This window comes from Nerophis lumbriciformis, linkage group LG34, assembly GCF_033978685.3.
Source record: "Nerophis lumbriciformis linkage group LG34, RoL_Nlum_v2.1, whole genome shotgun sequence".
In the NCBI taxonomy this organism is placed as follows: domain Eukaryota; kingdom Metazoa; phylum Chordata; class Actinopteri; order Syngnathiformes; family Syngnathidae; genus Nerophis; species Nerophis lumbriciformis.
Genome location: NC_084581.2, coordinates 11,755,444 through 11,770,940, shown reverse-complemented (window position 1 = coordinate 11,770,940; position 15,497 = coordinate 11,755,444). Strand labels below are relative to the sequence as shown.

Sequence of the window (15,497 nt, the reverse complement as noted above, 5' to 3'; positions counted from 1 at the left end):
GGCAAAACTATTCTGCTGGTTTTGGAGTATAAAAATTTGCGGTTTTGGCACCAGCCGCTAGACTAGATTGGACCAATCTAAGTCTAAGACTAGATCTGACCATTCTAGGTCTGTGAGCATGAACTGATGAAGCGTACTCGGGTGAGAGGCAAACGTCTTCTAAAACAAACCAAACAGTCCAGTTGCGATCGATTGAATGGCCTGAGATGACTGTGACCTGGATGAATGAGAACATTAATAGACATAAACCAACATAGAAATACTAGTGGTGAGAAATAAAACAGTTTGCATCTCAGCTTTGTGCCGCACTATAGGTGACAATGTGTCATGAGGTCCGCTACGACCTTTGACGGACCGAACAATGCATGGCACAATTTAGGAAAGCAGTTTCTTCCGGCCCGCAGTCAGCAGTTTAGGCCTATTTGTATCTCAAGAATATGGGACATTCCTTTGAGGACAAACATGTCAACAATCTGCATGGTGAGGAATGGTGTGAAAAGAAGCCATCTATGGCAAATGATAATCCAGTGCAAAATCAATATATTTTCCCATTTTAAGAATGTGCCACAGGCTAATTAAACAAGTGATCCAGGCCGCAATTTGGACCCCACTTTTCCACGTAATTAGATTAATCTGTCATAATTTAAAAAATGTTTTTATTCACCTATTTAGTTTAACTTGCACTGTATGTATACAACAACATTAGCACTGTATGTGTTTAGCAATATGTTTAATATTGTGACTGTAGCTTGGAGTGCAGATAGGTTTAATGAGGGCAAAAACTACAATCGCAGTAATAAACATTGTTAATCAACAATAAAATTAAGCATTACTATCTCAATAAAGGACAGTTTTTTTTAATACAGCCCTCTTATTGTTGCTTCTAATTTGGTTTTGCCTGTGTGACCGATGTTTTATGTTTCTGGCATCTAAGAGTTTCCAGTTACAACCATTAAACATGTCATTAATTATTTAGGCAAGCTAAATGGAAGTTAATGTGTACGTCTCAACACTGTAATTTGATCTCAGCTTGAAAATTCATGCTAACCCTTTGCACTTTTAATTGGACTACCGCGACTCTTGCACTGACAAAGACCTCATGCGACACTTTTATTTTTTCCAGGTTGCAGTTAACCTTCTCAGTGAAAACCGCTATGAAAAAATCAATGGCAATAGAGCCGCTAAATGTGTTTGCACTCTGTAAGAAAAATCTGTAGTGCAGACGCTGGCTAGGCCCAGGAGCTAAGGGGGAGGGACGGCTTCACTGCTTGACTTCTCCCTTCTTTTTAGTTCAAAGGAACAATTTTCTTCTTGCTTTAAACTGACATTCACTTGATTTTGTTTGGTAAATATTTCATAGAGAGTTTACCCCATTTGATGTATAATAAAATACCTGTTGTGTTTTTAGTGTTTTTCCTGCTTTCTCCTCTTGTCTACACCTGTGCTTCTAGTGATTTGTCCTCGGCGAGGGGCGGACCTTGATGCACACCTGCTCACAATTAGCACTCCGGTATATAGCCACGTCACGGTCAGCTTGGCCTCGCCGGTTATTGTCTCCTGCACCTCCCACGTGCATGTGCCTGCTTCGTTTCATCAGTCCCGGTATGTTGCCACTCCTTATTCCTGTAATCCCTCACCTCTTTGTGCTTGCTTCCTAGCCCCCCCTGAGGTAAAGAGGATTTTAGTGTTGGACTTATTGCTGTGTTCAGTGCGCCCTGGCCTACCTCCCTGCCGACCACTGTGGAACCTGTTTTTGTTGATTATTCATGGTGTGCATTTTTTTTGCCCCATCGCCTTTTGTTGTAATTGTTGGACTTATTAAATATTCCCCTTTTTATTATTCAACATTGCCTCTCGTCTCTGCATCCTGGGATCACCGTGATCAAATCCTAACATAATAACCGGCCACATCATGAATCCCGCAGAGACCGAACCGGTCAGAAGAACTCTACGCCAACAGGAAGAACAGTTTAGCCTGCTTGGGGAACGCCAAGACTCTCGCCTAAATGCCCTGGAGACACAACTGGGAAATGTACTCACCGCGCTGCAGGCAATGACTTCTCCCTCGGCCGACCCAGCAGTCCAACTGCGCCATCTTCGTCCCGCAGATAATCCGCTGCCTAACGACATCCCTCCTGCTGCTTGTCCTCCACTCTCCAAGCCCGAGCGATTCTCCGGCGAATCAGGTGACGTGCGATCCTTCCTCACCCAGTGTGAGATTTTTTTTGAACTGCTACCAACATCTTTTTACTCCGAAAGAGCTCGTGTGGCTTTTGTCATGTCCCATATGAGTGGCAGGGCTTCCTCCTGGGCCACCGCGGAATGGGGGCGTCAATCTCCCGTGTGTGCTTCATACGCCGCGTTCGCCAAAGCCATGAAGAACATTTTCCAGCGCGAAAGGCCAGGACGTGAGGCAGCTCGGTCATTACTTCGTCTGCAGCAAGGACAGCGGAGCGTCACGGACTTCGCCATCGAATTCCGAAGGCTTGCGGCTGATAGTGGATGGCCCACTTCCGCATTGGTGGACGTCTTTTCCCTCGGTCTGGCTGACCAAGTCCGGAAGCAGATGATCCCGCTTAAAACTCCCGACAACCTTGATGAGCTCGTCGCTCTGGCGGTGGAGATTGAAAATCGCCTTGTTGACTGGGAAAAGGAGAGACTCCGCACTTCAACATATAATGGGAGTGGCCATGGAGCGCGTCAAACTGCATTCGCGCCGATACCCAGTGTCGATACCCCGCCGATATCATACAAAGAGAAGACAATGCAGCTCGGAGGAAATCGTCTCGCTCCAGCTGAGAGAGATCGTCGCCTTCGTCTCCAGCTGTGTTTATATTGCGGCAAGGCTGAGCATCGCATCACCCACTGTCCTCTTCGTCCTGCCCGCCGCCGCATCCAAGCGTCACCTCCTCGCCGCATCCAAGCGTCACCTCCTCGCCGCATCCAAGCGTCACCTCCTCGCCGCATCCAAGCGTCACCTCCTCGCCGTCTCCAAGCGTCACCTCCTCGCCGCATCCAAGCGTCACCTCCTCGCCGCATCCAAGCGTCACCTCCTCCAGCGACCGACCCTGCTCCTCTACTGCCATCTACAGGTCAGACATTATCTAGGCTTCAACTCACGGGCATACTTACCTGGGATAAGGACCAGAGATTGGACATTAGGGCGCTCATTGACTCAGGTTCTGATGACAATTTTATTGATGAGTCTGTTGTTAAACATTTTTCTATACCCGTTGCTAAATTACCCAGACCTAGAGTGGTCCGATCCCTCGACGGAGGCCACCTGGCGAGCGTCACCCATCAAACTCAGCCGTTATCTCTCAAATTATCCGGTAACCATTTTGAGTCAATCAATTTTCTTATCATTCCCTCTCGTTCGGCTCCTGTTGTGCTCGGGCTTACCTGGCTAGCAAAACATAATCCCCATATTGACTGGGTCAAGACCACTATCATTAACTGGGGTCTTTTTTGTCATACGCACTGTCTGCGGTCCGCATGCCCTCACACTGTTCCCACACGCGTCGTAACCCAGGAGGTTATTGATTTATCGGTTGTGCCAACTGCTTACCACAACCTTAAAGAAGTCTTTAGCAAGGACCGCGCGTTGTCGCTACCTCCACACCGTCCCTATGATTGTTGCATTAATCTCCTCCCTGGTGCCACACTCCCTTCATCCCGTCTTTATAACATTTCAAAACATGAAAGAGATGCACTAGAGGAATATATCACCACTTCGCTCGCTTCTGGTCTCATCCGTCCCTCCAACTCTCCTCTAGCCGCCGGTTTTTTCTTTGTGGAAAAGAAAGATAAGACACTCCGTCCCTGCATCGATTACCGAGCCCTAAATAATATTACTGTTAAAAATAAGTATCCTCTTCCGCTTCTCGACTCAGCTTTCAACCCACTACACGCTGCTAGACATTTCACCAAGTTGGACCTCCGCAATGCTTACCACTTAGTCAGAATTAAGCAAGGGGATGAATGGAAAACTGCATTTAACACACCACTAGGACACTTTGAATACCTGGTCATGCCTTTCGGCCTCACCAATGCTCCTGCCGTTTTTCAGGCCCTCATCAATGATGTCCTGCGTGACATGCTCGACCGCTTCGTGGTAGTTTACTTGGATGATATCCTCGTTTTCTCGCCGACCCCTGAACTTCACATTCAGCACGTCCGCTTAGTTCTCCAACGCCTTCTCGAGAATCGTCTGTATGTCAAGGCTGAGAAATGTGTTTTTCATTCCAAGTCTGTTCCTTTTTTGGGTTTTATTGTTGAGAGGGGTCAACTCCGAGCAGATCCAGCGAAGATCCAGGCGGTGGTTGATTGGCCCACACCCACGTCTAGAAAGCACCTCCAAAGGTTTTTAGGTTTCTCAAATGTTTATCGTCGTTTTATCCGTAATTTTAGTAGAGTAGCTGAACCATTAACGAGACTGACTTCCACTAAGCTCCCCTTTTTATGGACCTCAGAGACTCAGTCTGCTTTTGATAAACTCAAGTCTTCGTTCACCTCTGCACCGGTTCTTGTCCACCCTAACATTTCCTCTCAATTTTTTGTCGAGGTTGACGCATCTGACTCCGGCGTGGGGGCTGTTCTCTCCCAGCGCTCCACCTCCGACCAGAGGCTGCACCCCTGTGCCTTCTTCTCACGCCGCCTGACACCAGCAGAACGCAATTATGATATCGGCAATAGAGAGCTACTTGCCGTGGTGTTGGCGCTGCAAGAATGGAGGCACTGGCTGGAGGGCTCGGAGACCCCTTTTGTGGTATTCACAGACCATAAGAATCTGGCCTACATTCGAACTGCTCGACGGCTCAATCCCAGACAAGCAAGGTGGGCATTATTCCTAGCCAGATTCAATTTCACCATGACCTTCCGCCCCGGCTCCCAGAATGGTAAGCCAGACGCCCTGTCGAGGATGCACTCCTGCCCCGAGGAAGAGGTCAAGACCGAGATGATCATTCCGCCATCACAAGTGCTGGGAGCGTTGCAGTGGGACATTGAAGGCCGTGTTAAGGAGGGACTCAAGAACGTCCCCTCTCCTAAGAACTGCCCTCAGGGACTTTTGTTTGTGATCCCAGAGCTCCGTCCAGAAGTGCTGAACTGGTCCCACAGTTCCAAGGTCGCCTGCCACCCAGGCATTACCCGTACCATTTTCCTCCTGTCCCAGCGCTTTTGGTGGCCAACCTTCAGGGCCGACACCAGGGAATTCGTATCCGCCTGTGCCACTTGTGCCCGTAATAAGGCCTCACACCGGGCACCAGCTGGTCTTCTGCGCCCACTCCCCATCCCCTCCCGCCCGTGGTCACATGTGGCGTTGGACTTCATCACAGGACTTCCACCATCCAAGGGCAACACTGTGATATTGACTTTGGTGGACCGCTTCTCCAAGATGGCCCATTTCGTAGCCCTTGCCAAATTACCCTCTGCACTTCAAAACGGCAGAACTGATCGTACACCATGTTTTCCGGCTGCATGGTATCCCGGTGGATGTGGTGTCGGATAGAGGGCCACAATTCTCGTCTGCAGTTTGGAGGGCATTCTGCAAATCATTAGGAGCATCGCCAAGCCTCTCTTCAGGATACCACCCGCAGACAAACGGTCAGACTGAGCGCACCAATCAAGATCTGGAGGCCGCCATCCGCTGCGTCTGTCACCAGCAACCAGCCTCCTGGGCGTTCAATCTACCGTGGATCGAGTATGCCCATAATACACTCATCAGCTCTGCTACAGGCATGTCACCCTTTCACTCTGCCTACGGTTACCAACCTCCCATTTTCCCTTCTCTGGAATCCGAGGTCACTGTCCCTTCTGTGGCTGCCCACCTGCACCGTGCACATCAAGCCTGGCGCAATACCCGGTCTGCACTACTACGCACCTCAGAACGCAACCAGCGCCTCGCTAACCGCCACCGCAGCACAGCACCAGACTACAGGCCCGGTCAGATGGTGTGGTTGTCATCCCGTGATCTACCTCTCCAAGTGGACTCCAAGAAACTCCAGCCACGATTTATTGGACCCTATCCCATTGAGCGAATCATTAATCCCTCCGCCGTGCATCTACGCCTTCCCGAATCTTTGAGGATACATCCCTCATTCCATGTCTCTCTAATCAAGCCCGTTTCCACCAGTCCCTTGAGTCCTCCAGAGGTGCCTCCTCCACCTCCCAGACTTATTGATGGCCATCCCGCGTTCTCAGTCAAGGCTATTCTCGATGTGAGGAGAAGGGGCAGGGGTTTCCAGTATCTGGTCGACTGGGAGGGCTACGGCCCCGAGGACCGATCATGGGTCCCACGTTCACTTATTCTAGACCCCTCACTGTTAACTACCTTTTATGATCACTTTCCGGAGAAACCAGGTAAGCCGCCAGGTGGCGTCCATTAAGGGGGGGGGGGTACTGTTGTGTTTTTAGTGTTTTTCCTGCTTTCTCCTCTTGTCTACACCTGTGCTTCTAGTGATTTGTCCTCGGCGAGGGGCGGACCTTGATGCACACCTGCTCACAATTAGCACTCCGGTATATAGGCACGTCACGGTCAGCTTGGCCTCGCCGGTTATTGTCTCCTGCACCTCCCACGTGCATGTGCCTGCTTCGTTTCATCAGTCCCGGTATGTTGCCACTCCTTATTCCTGTAATCCCTCACCTCTTTGTGCTTGCTTCCTAGCCCCCCCTGAGGTAAAGAGGATTTTAGTGTTGGACTTATTGCTGTGTTCAGTGCGCCCTGGCCTACCTCCCTGCCGACCACTGTGGAACCTGTTTTTGTTGATTATTCATGGTGTGCATTTTTTTTGCCCCATCGCCTTTTGTTGTAATTGTTGGACTTATTAAATATTCCCCTTTTTATTGTTCAACATTGCCTCTCGTCTCTGCATCCTGGGATCACCGTGATCAAATCCTAACAATACTTTCTAGTGTGTGTGTGTGTGTGTGTGTGTGTGTGTGTGTGTGTGTGTGTGTGTGTGTGTGTGTGTGTGTGTGTGTGTGTGTGTGTGTTGTATTTATACCCTTCTTGAGACACCAACAAGGAAAAACACCTTCCATATGAGGACCGGTGAACAAGTTAAGACCGAAATCATGGTCCCAATACGGAAAACCTAATAGAGAATGTCTCATTTGCACCCCTGGTGGTGAAATCTATCAAAATTAGGGTGGTCCCAAAAAGGAGGGATTTTTCAAATTGACTGTGTGTCAGTTTTAAAAGTGCTCCCCCTCTGGTCTACATATGAAATAACAAGTGTGTGTAAAAATTTGAAGTGCTCTCCCTCTGGTCATCATATGTAATAACAAGTGTGTGTAAGGAATTGAAAAGCGCCCCCTTTGGCCAAAATTTAAAAAATAAATATGTATATAGAGACATACTGTAATAACTTGAAGTAAATAATGAAGATTAAAAACCAATTACAAACAAAAAAATTCAAAAAATATAATAATTGAGTAAAAGGGTCTGTGTACATTCCGTTTATTCGATTTCGAATTCTCAAATGCAAATCAAAAAACTAATTTTGGGCCATTTTTTCTATTTTCATTTCTGAAGCAAAAGTTGGTCAACTATTTAATGAAACGACAATAGGACTCCTGCTGAACAAAGATGTTAGCGTTATGCTAAAAACATGCTAAACGCGAAGTAAAAGCTAAAATACTGCTTCCAGTTCAATTTGTCATCACACAGATAAACATGCATTTTTGCATTTTGGATAAACATGAATTGGAGTTTTGTGTTTATTTGGAAAAATAAAAATCCGTAGAAGGAAAACAGCACAAAATCTAATTTTATGGCAACATTTTAATGAAAATCAACCCTTTTTTTGTTTGTTTTCAAATCTGCCATATACTGTATAGTAAAAATAAAAAAACTTTTTAACTTTTTTTTTTATTATTTGTGTTGCAGAATTGGAAATAGAATGAAGGTACACGGACATAGCAGCTTACCTTTTTTATATTTGCATAGTATGTATATATTATTATTGTTGTAAATACAAATATTTATATATCTAGAAAGGCTGGTCCTAAAGAGGTAGGCATTTTTCAGAGGTCTCAAGAAGGTAACAAATACAATTTTGTGTGTGTGAGTGTGTGTGTGTGTGTGTGTGTGTGTGTGTGTGTGTGTGTGTGTGTGTGTGTGTGTGGGTGTGTGTGTGTGTGTGTGTGTGCGTGTGTGTGTTAAACAATAGAATAGAGCAGAGAGGTTTGTGACTCAAAATTGGCTTGCAAATAAGGGCATATCCAAAAAAAAAATCATAAGATGGGGCACTCATAAGTTGAGGTACCAAAGTACATACAGTATATTAAAAAACACATTTTTTTAGATTATTTTTTTGATTAACCTTTCAGCTTTTTCCTCATGACATTAAGTGATAGGGACTCCCCAAAAAGAACAACTGCAGTCTGCAAATGGCCCCGGGGCCACACTTGAGATACCCCTAGTTTACATATTTACGTATGGAAAAGCAAAGTGTTAGCAAACAACGGAAGAGTCTCTCTGCCCCATCTTAGTAGCATTGTTTGTCATGAATCCCGCAATGCAGATAAGGGTGGGCAGCATGGCTATTGCTGGGTTGCTTATGACGTAACATTCGTTTTTCGTCTTCGCAGCCTAATTCACACGATGGTCATGCAGCTAGAGCGTAGCATTAAAACCAGTGAGGGTGAGTGTAGAGTTTGAGCAGAAAATGCATATTGCTGTTCTGTTCTTAGGTGCTCCAGTCGTTCAAATAGAGAGATAGGAAAGGGCTTTCATAGAGTCCCGAAATAAGTGGTTCATAAAGTTAATAAAGTCAGGTAAAAAACGAAAGTGCGTCGAAGCAAACGGCTCTTAAAAAAATCACTATCATCATCTTGTGGACTACAATCAGACAGCTTGAGTCTGCAGCAATCACTTTGTAAAATGTTTGTTGTGAACATTTGATCTGTTTGAAAAACTTTTTTTGATGCCACCGAGATTACTCTCTACTATATTAGTGGCGTTTGAGAGCAGAACTAAACGTAAAGAATAAGATCACATTGTTGTCTGTCTATCTGTGTTGGCCCTGCGATGAGGTGGCGACTTGTCCAGGGTGTACCCCGCCTTCCGACCGATTGTAGCTGAGATAGGCTCCAGCGCCCCCCGCGACCTCGAAGGGAATAAGCGGTAGAAAATGGATGGATGGATGGATAGTTAGTGTTCTTTTATGGTTGCTATGCTTAAATGTAACTACAAAGACCTGGTTGTGCAAATAAACTAACGTCATGTCAAGTCCTAGTAATAAATATTGTAGTTGTTGATTCAACCCACCATATTTTTGTTGTCGATTTTCATAACAGAAACTTGGTTGTAGATGTTGTGCAGGAGAGCCAAGTGCTTTATTTGACACGGATGACCACATTATAGCGTCTTTGGTGATATTTGTTAGCATCAATATCCTTAATAGTATAAATAAACTAGATGAATAAATCTCTTGTAGGCTCAACAGCATAAACTATATATTGATATCACTAGCACACATTGCTGAACAACAGGGACTAAATAATGAGACAAAATATGAACGTCACATCATAATATCAACTGCAGACATGAATTGTAGATGGCAGACTAATATTTGTAGCAGGAAATCAACTGCAAAACAACTTATCTATTTTCGCATTAGCGTCACGATCACAGCAGCATGGCACTCGTCAATCAAATACGTTATTTAGCGATGCACGAATAAATCCAATATTGTCTTTTGCGGATTATTGCTTAATTTGTGGACCCCTCTGGATGTAAAGACATGATATGCCTCCAATCTTTTTTCCCTAATTCCATGTGAGTGTCAAATAAAGTGAGGTTGTAGCGAGCAGTAACAAATTGGTGATGATCAATGGTTTCGATCTTAAAAAACAATTTCTCTCAAGAGTATATAAATCTACTCCATCTGCTTACCTGTAGGAAACCACTTGGGTCGTTCTCCTTTAGCACCTCCAGACAGTACTCCATCATTCCCGTGGTCTGGCGCAGCTTCATGGTGCAGTGGGTGATCTGGTCGCGCGCCACCTGGCAGTTTCGACAGGAAGTGATGTTATGTGCTTTTTAATCCACAAATGTACCATTATAAACACTTGTTGCCCATTTGTTAGGTCAGGAATACCTGCCTCCCTATACACTGCACCATTAGATGCCCAATTCGTATTTTATGTTAAATCCGATCTCATGCGGTCGTTCACATTACCAAAAAAGTATGCGACTTCCATGTGTTTAATGCAGGGATCCCCAAACTTTTTGACTCGGTTGGGTTAAAAGAAAATGGGCCGGGGGCCCTGCTGTATATGTATGTATATATATATATACATACATATACATTTAAATATATATATATATATATATATATATATATATATATATATATATATATATATATATATATATTAGGGATGTCCGATAATGGCTTTTTGCCGATATCCGATATTCTGATATTGTCCAACTCTTTAATTGCCGATACCGATATCAACCGATATATACAGTCGTGGAATTAACACATTATTATGCCTAATTTGGACAACCAGGTATGGTGAAGATAAGGAACTTTTAAAAAAAAATTATAAGATAAAGAAATTAAAAACATTTTCTTGAATAAAAAAGAAAGTAAAACAATATAAAAACAGTTACATTGAAACTAGTAATTAATGAAAATTTGTAAAATCAACTGTTATCTTAACGCATTTATCGGCCGATAATATAAGGTAGACATCTCTAATATATATATATATATATATATATATATATATATATATATATATATATATATATATATATATATATTCCGAGCGCGATGATGTCACGTTATCGATGGGAAAATGCATTTTTTGACAAAATGATTTGCCTGAGCGGCGAGGAAACACCGAGAGTAACAAGCGGTAGAATATGGATTGGAAAGGACAGATTTAGAAAAATAATAATTAAATAAAATGAATAAAAACATTTTTCCATCCATCCATCCATCTTCTTCCGCTTATCCGAGGTCGGGTCGCGGGGGCAGCAGCTTAAGCAGGGAAGCCCAGACTTCCCTCTCCCCAGCCACTTCGTCCAGCTCTTCCTGTGGGACCCTGAGGCGTTCCCAGGCCAGCCGGGAGACATAGTCTTCCCAACGTGTCCTGGGTCTTCCCCGCGGCCTCCTACCGGTCGGACGTGCCCTAAACACCTCCCTAGGGAGGCGTTCGGGTGGCATCCTGACCAGATGCCCGAACCACCTCATCTGGCTCCTCTCGATGTGGAGGAGCAGCGGCTTTACTTTGAGCTCCCCCCGGATGGCAGAGCTTCTCACCCTATCTCTAAGGGAGAGCCCCGCCACCCGGCGGAGGAAACTCATTTCGGCCGCTTGTACCCGTGATCTTGTCCTTTCGGTCATAACCCAAAGCTCATGACCATAGGTGAGGATGGGATCGTAGATCGACCGGTAAATTGAGAGCTTTGCCTTCCGGCTCAGCTCCTTCTTCACCACAACGGATCGATACAGCGTCCGCATTACTGAAGACGCCGCACCGATCCGCCTGTCGATCTCACGATCCACTCTTCCCTCACTCGTGAACAAGACTCCGAGGTACTTGAACTCCTCCACTTGGGGCAAGATCTCCTCCCCAACCCGGAGATGGCACTCCACCCTTTTCCGGGCGAGAACCATGGACTCTGACTTGGAGGTGCTGATTCTCATCCCAGTCGCTTCACACTCGGCTGCGAACCGATCCAGCGAGAGCTGAAGATCCTGGCCAGATGAAGCCATCAGGACCACATCATCTGCAAAAATCCTGCAGCCACCAAACCAGATGCCCTCAACGCCTTGACTGCGCCTAGAAATTCTGTCCATAAAAGTTATGAACAGAAAAACATTTTTATTTTTTTATTTTTTAACTTGGGACTTCCCGCTGGCCGGATTTTGGACGCTGGCGGCCCGGATACGGCCCACAGGCCGTAGCTTGGGGATCCTGGTTTAATGTCAATGGAAAGCGTTTGTGAACTGATGCGGCGCACCTTGTTGGTGCCTTGATTTGTGTTGGTGTCAGTCCTGGCAAAATTATGGCACATTTCAAGGCAAAAATTTTAGCTATGTTAGTTTTTGGGGCTGAGAGGCACTTGTTGTTGTTGTTGTTGTTGTTGTTGTTGTTGTTGTTGTTGCTGTTGTACAGAGGAGTGTGTGGGTGGGGAGGCAGAGCGGTATAGGAAACTAAACTTTTTCACATAATTTCAAACAAAAAAACGGGCACACAGTGTCACATTTACATTGTAACACAGAGTGATGAATAAAATACAATAGTAAAATATACCTTAAAAAAAGTGCTAAATATATCTATATTGATAGGGTGCTGACATTATCTTTGTGTCGTTCTCGCCATTTCCGGATCCTAAATGGCTGTCAAAGTGTACCAACTTGTCGTAATACGTCCTTAGTGTTACGTCTTGGCCGCATGGTTGCGGTGGTCGTGTCCCCAAGTTGCAGAAAGGACGACAGGGAGGCAGGTAAGATGCTCATTTATTAATCAATAAGCGATGGAAAAAATGCAAAACAAGGGTGACAAGCCGATGGCACGGGAAACTTTGGCAAAGCTTAACTCAGGAACGATCACCTGCTCGTGACAAACAGGAGACACCAAAAACGCAAGCTGTCGCAAAAAGCGAGTGACACTGCCAGACAGAGTGTGGCGCGAGGCAGGAATAAATAGCTCTATGATTAGTGACCAGGAGCAGGGGAGCGTCCCGACCACTAATCAGAGGCAGGTGACGAAAATCAGCACCCATGGCAACTAGGAAACCGAACGAGGGTGCTGAAACAGAAATAAACAACTAAGAAATACCAAACCAAACATGACCCAGGCAATGGATCATGACAATGTAAATAATTCAATGTATATACTCTGATGATTAACTTGTGTGATGACTGTATTATGATGATAGTATATATTTGTACCATGAATTGATTACGTGGACCCCGACTTAAACAAATTGAAAAATGTATTCGGGTGTTACCATTTAGTGGTCAATTGTACGGAATATGTACTGTACTGTGCAATCTACTAATAAAAGTTTCAATCAATCAAAAAAAGACACAGGCTTCTTCTGTCCAGGTGAGATTCATGATTTATGATCTACAATAAACTTCCAGGGAGCAAGGAAGCGAGGAAACACCTCGCCAGTTGGTCATGTCGAAATTGTACACAGGCTTGTGATTACAGTGCCGCTAAAAATAGTTTGTCTTTGTTAGCACTTATAATAACGATGTCACTGATACTTGGTTAATATTCAAATCAAGAAATGTAAATGGAGTATTGTTGGCTTTTGAATGGTTATTTATTGTATTTTATGGGCGAAATAGAGGAGCTCCAAAGTAAGCAGAATTTTGTTTACGTTTATTAACAAGTTAGAATGCATTTTAAAAAAGTCCATCCGTCGTCATGTTTTTACAATGATTGTGAACAATAGGTAAAATTCCAAAAAAAAGTGCATTTCCCCTTTACCTTTTCTGTTTTTTATGCTGTGCAGAACAATCAAGGAGGACATGGACTTGGTTAAGGCAATTTAAAGGAAAACAGACCAAAAAGAAATGACACAAAACATACTAGTTTGAATGATCATTTAAAAACAAAGTATTTTTATAACTTATGTAAGTTATTGTGATTAATTTCCTCTGCCTTTATTGCAAATAATTATATTATAATAATAATATTATGCTATCCCAATATTTACTTTTACTGGTATTTAATGCAAGCAATTTGACACAATTAGAAAAGCACACCAATTGTGAATGACATATAATAAAGTAACTGCATTGTGTGGTGTTGCTGTATGGATGGACCGTGAGGACTTTCTGTGACATCTTCTTCAAAGGTACATGTCCCACTACAACAAGCATTCACAAGTATAAACATTTTTGACAAATAATTAGGAATACCAGCTTTAGAATGCTTGTCAACACGTGACATATCTCCATGGCAACCATCTCCCATGATCGGTCGGCTCTAACCGTGGGAAAATCAGACACCGGCCGTGCCAGAAGCTCTTAGCCGTTTCCTCTAAAATACGGTAAAGTACCAAGAGAACACAAAAAATTATTTACATAAATGTAAGGGCGGGGACCACCAGGTGTCCCGTAGGCATACTTGCCAACCCTCCCAGATTTTCCGGGAGACTCCCGAAATTCAGCGCCTCTCCCGAAAACCTCCCGGGACAAATTTTCTCCCGAAAATCTCCCGAAATTCAGGCGGAGTCAGAGGCCACGCCCCCTCCAGCTCCATGCGACCTGAGTGATGTGTCGACAGCCTGTTTTCACGTCCGCTTTCCCACAATATAAACAGCGTGCCTGCCCAATCACGTTATAACTGTAGAATGATCGAGGGCGAGTTCTTGGTTTCTTAAGTGGGTTTATTGTTAGGCAGTTTCATTAACGTCCTCCCAGCGCAGTAACAACACACAACAAGAACAGTCACGTTTTCGTCTACCGTAAAGCAGTTCGTCTGCTGTAAACAGCAATGTTGTGACACTCTTAAACAGGACAATACTGCCATCTACTGTACATGCATATGTGACAATAACATCTACGGCTTTTAGAGAGTGCAGTGCACAACTGCGCACACAACAAGGAGACGAAGCAGAAAAACGAGGAAGATACAGCCGTGGCGACGCCGACGACGAGTAAGATGAAGAAATACGCTTGTAAGTTCCAAGCCGCAGCTGCGATTGGACTTGGATAGCCTTCGAGAAGAAGTAGTGGACTACCAAGTGCTTGGCAGTGAAGATCTTCCTCAGGAAGCAAAGATTGACCGGTTTTGGGCCATGCTAGGGAGAGATGGAACATTCCAGACTCTAGTGCATTTGATGAAAGCACTTTTGTGCGTGCCACACAGCAATGCATCATCAGAGAGGGTGTTCAGCATGGTTAGAACAATGAGTAGATGAGTGTTATGTGTGAGTGTATATGTGTAAATAAATGAACACTGAAATTCAAGTATTTCTCATATATATATATACATATACATATATATATATATATATATATATATATATATATATATATATATATATATATATATATATATATATATATATATATATGAGAGGAAATATATTATATTATATGTATATATAATAAAATAAATATATATATAGCTAGAATTCACTGAAAGTCAAGTATTTCTTATATATATATATATATATATATATATATATATATATATATATATATATATATATATATATATATATATATATATATATATATATATATATGAAATACTTGACTTGGAGAATTCTAGCTGTAAATATACTCCTACCCTCTTAACCACGCCCCCAACCACGCCCCCGCCCCGACCACGCCCCACAACCGACAGCCCAGCGGTTCCTCCCATGATGCTGCCATCTTCGTCTTCAGCAGGTCCTCCCACGACGTTGCCGTCATCGTCTTCAGCAGGTCCTCCCACAACGCCGCCATCATCGTGTTCAGCAGGTCCTCCTACGACGACGCCATCATCGTGTTCAGCGGGTCCATCCACGATGC

The 15,497-nt window shown here is 44.1% G+C and overlaps 1 protein-coding gene across 3 annotated transcripts in view; it reads right to left on the bottom strand.

Moving 5' to 3' along the window:
- Positions 1-15,497, bottom strand: part of trim67 (tripartite motif containing 67) — a 74,519-nt gene that overhangs the window by 16,775 nt on the left and 42,247 nt on the right. For all 3 annotated transcript variants that reach the window (XM_061930002.1, XM_061930003.1, XM_061930004.1), the window contains exon 4: positions 9,899-10,009. In XM_061930002.1, coding sequence (XP_061785986.1) covers positions 9,899-10,009 — 111 coding nt within the window. The remainder of the gene's footprint in view (positions 1-9,898; positions 10,010-15,497) is intronic.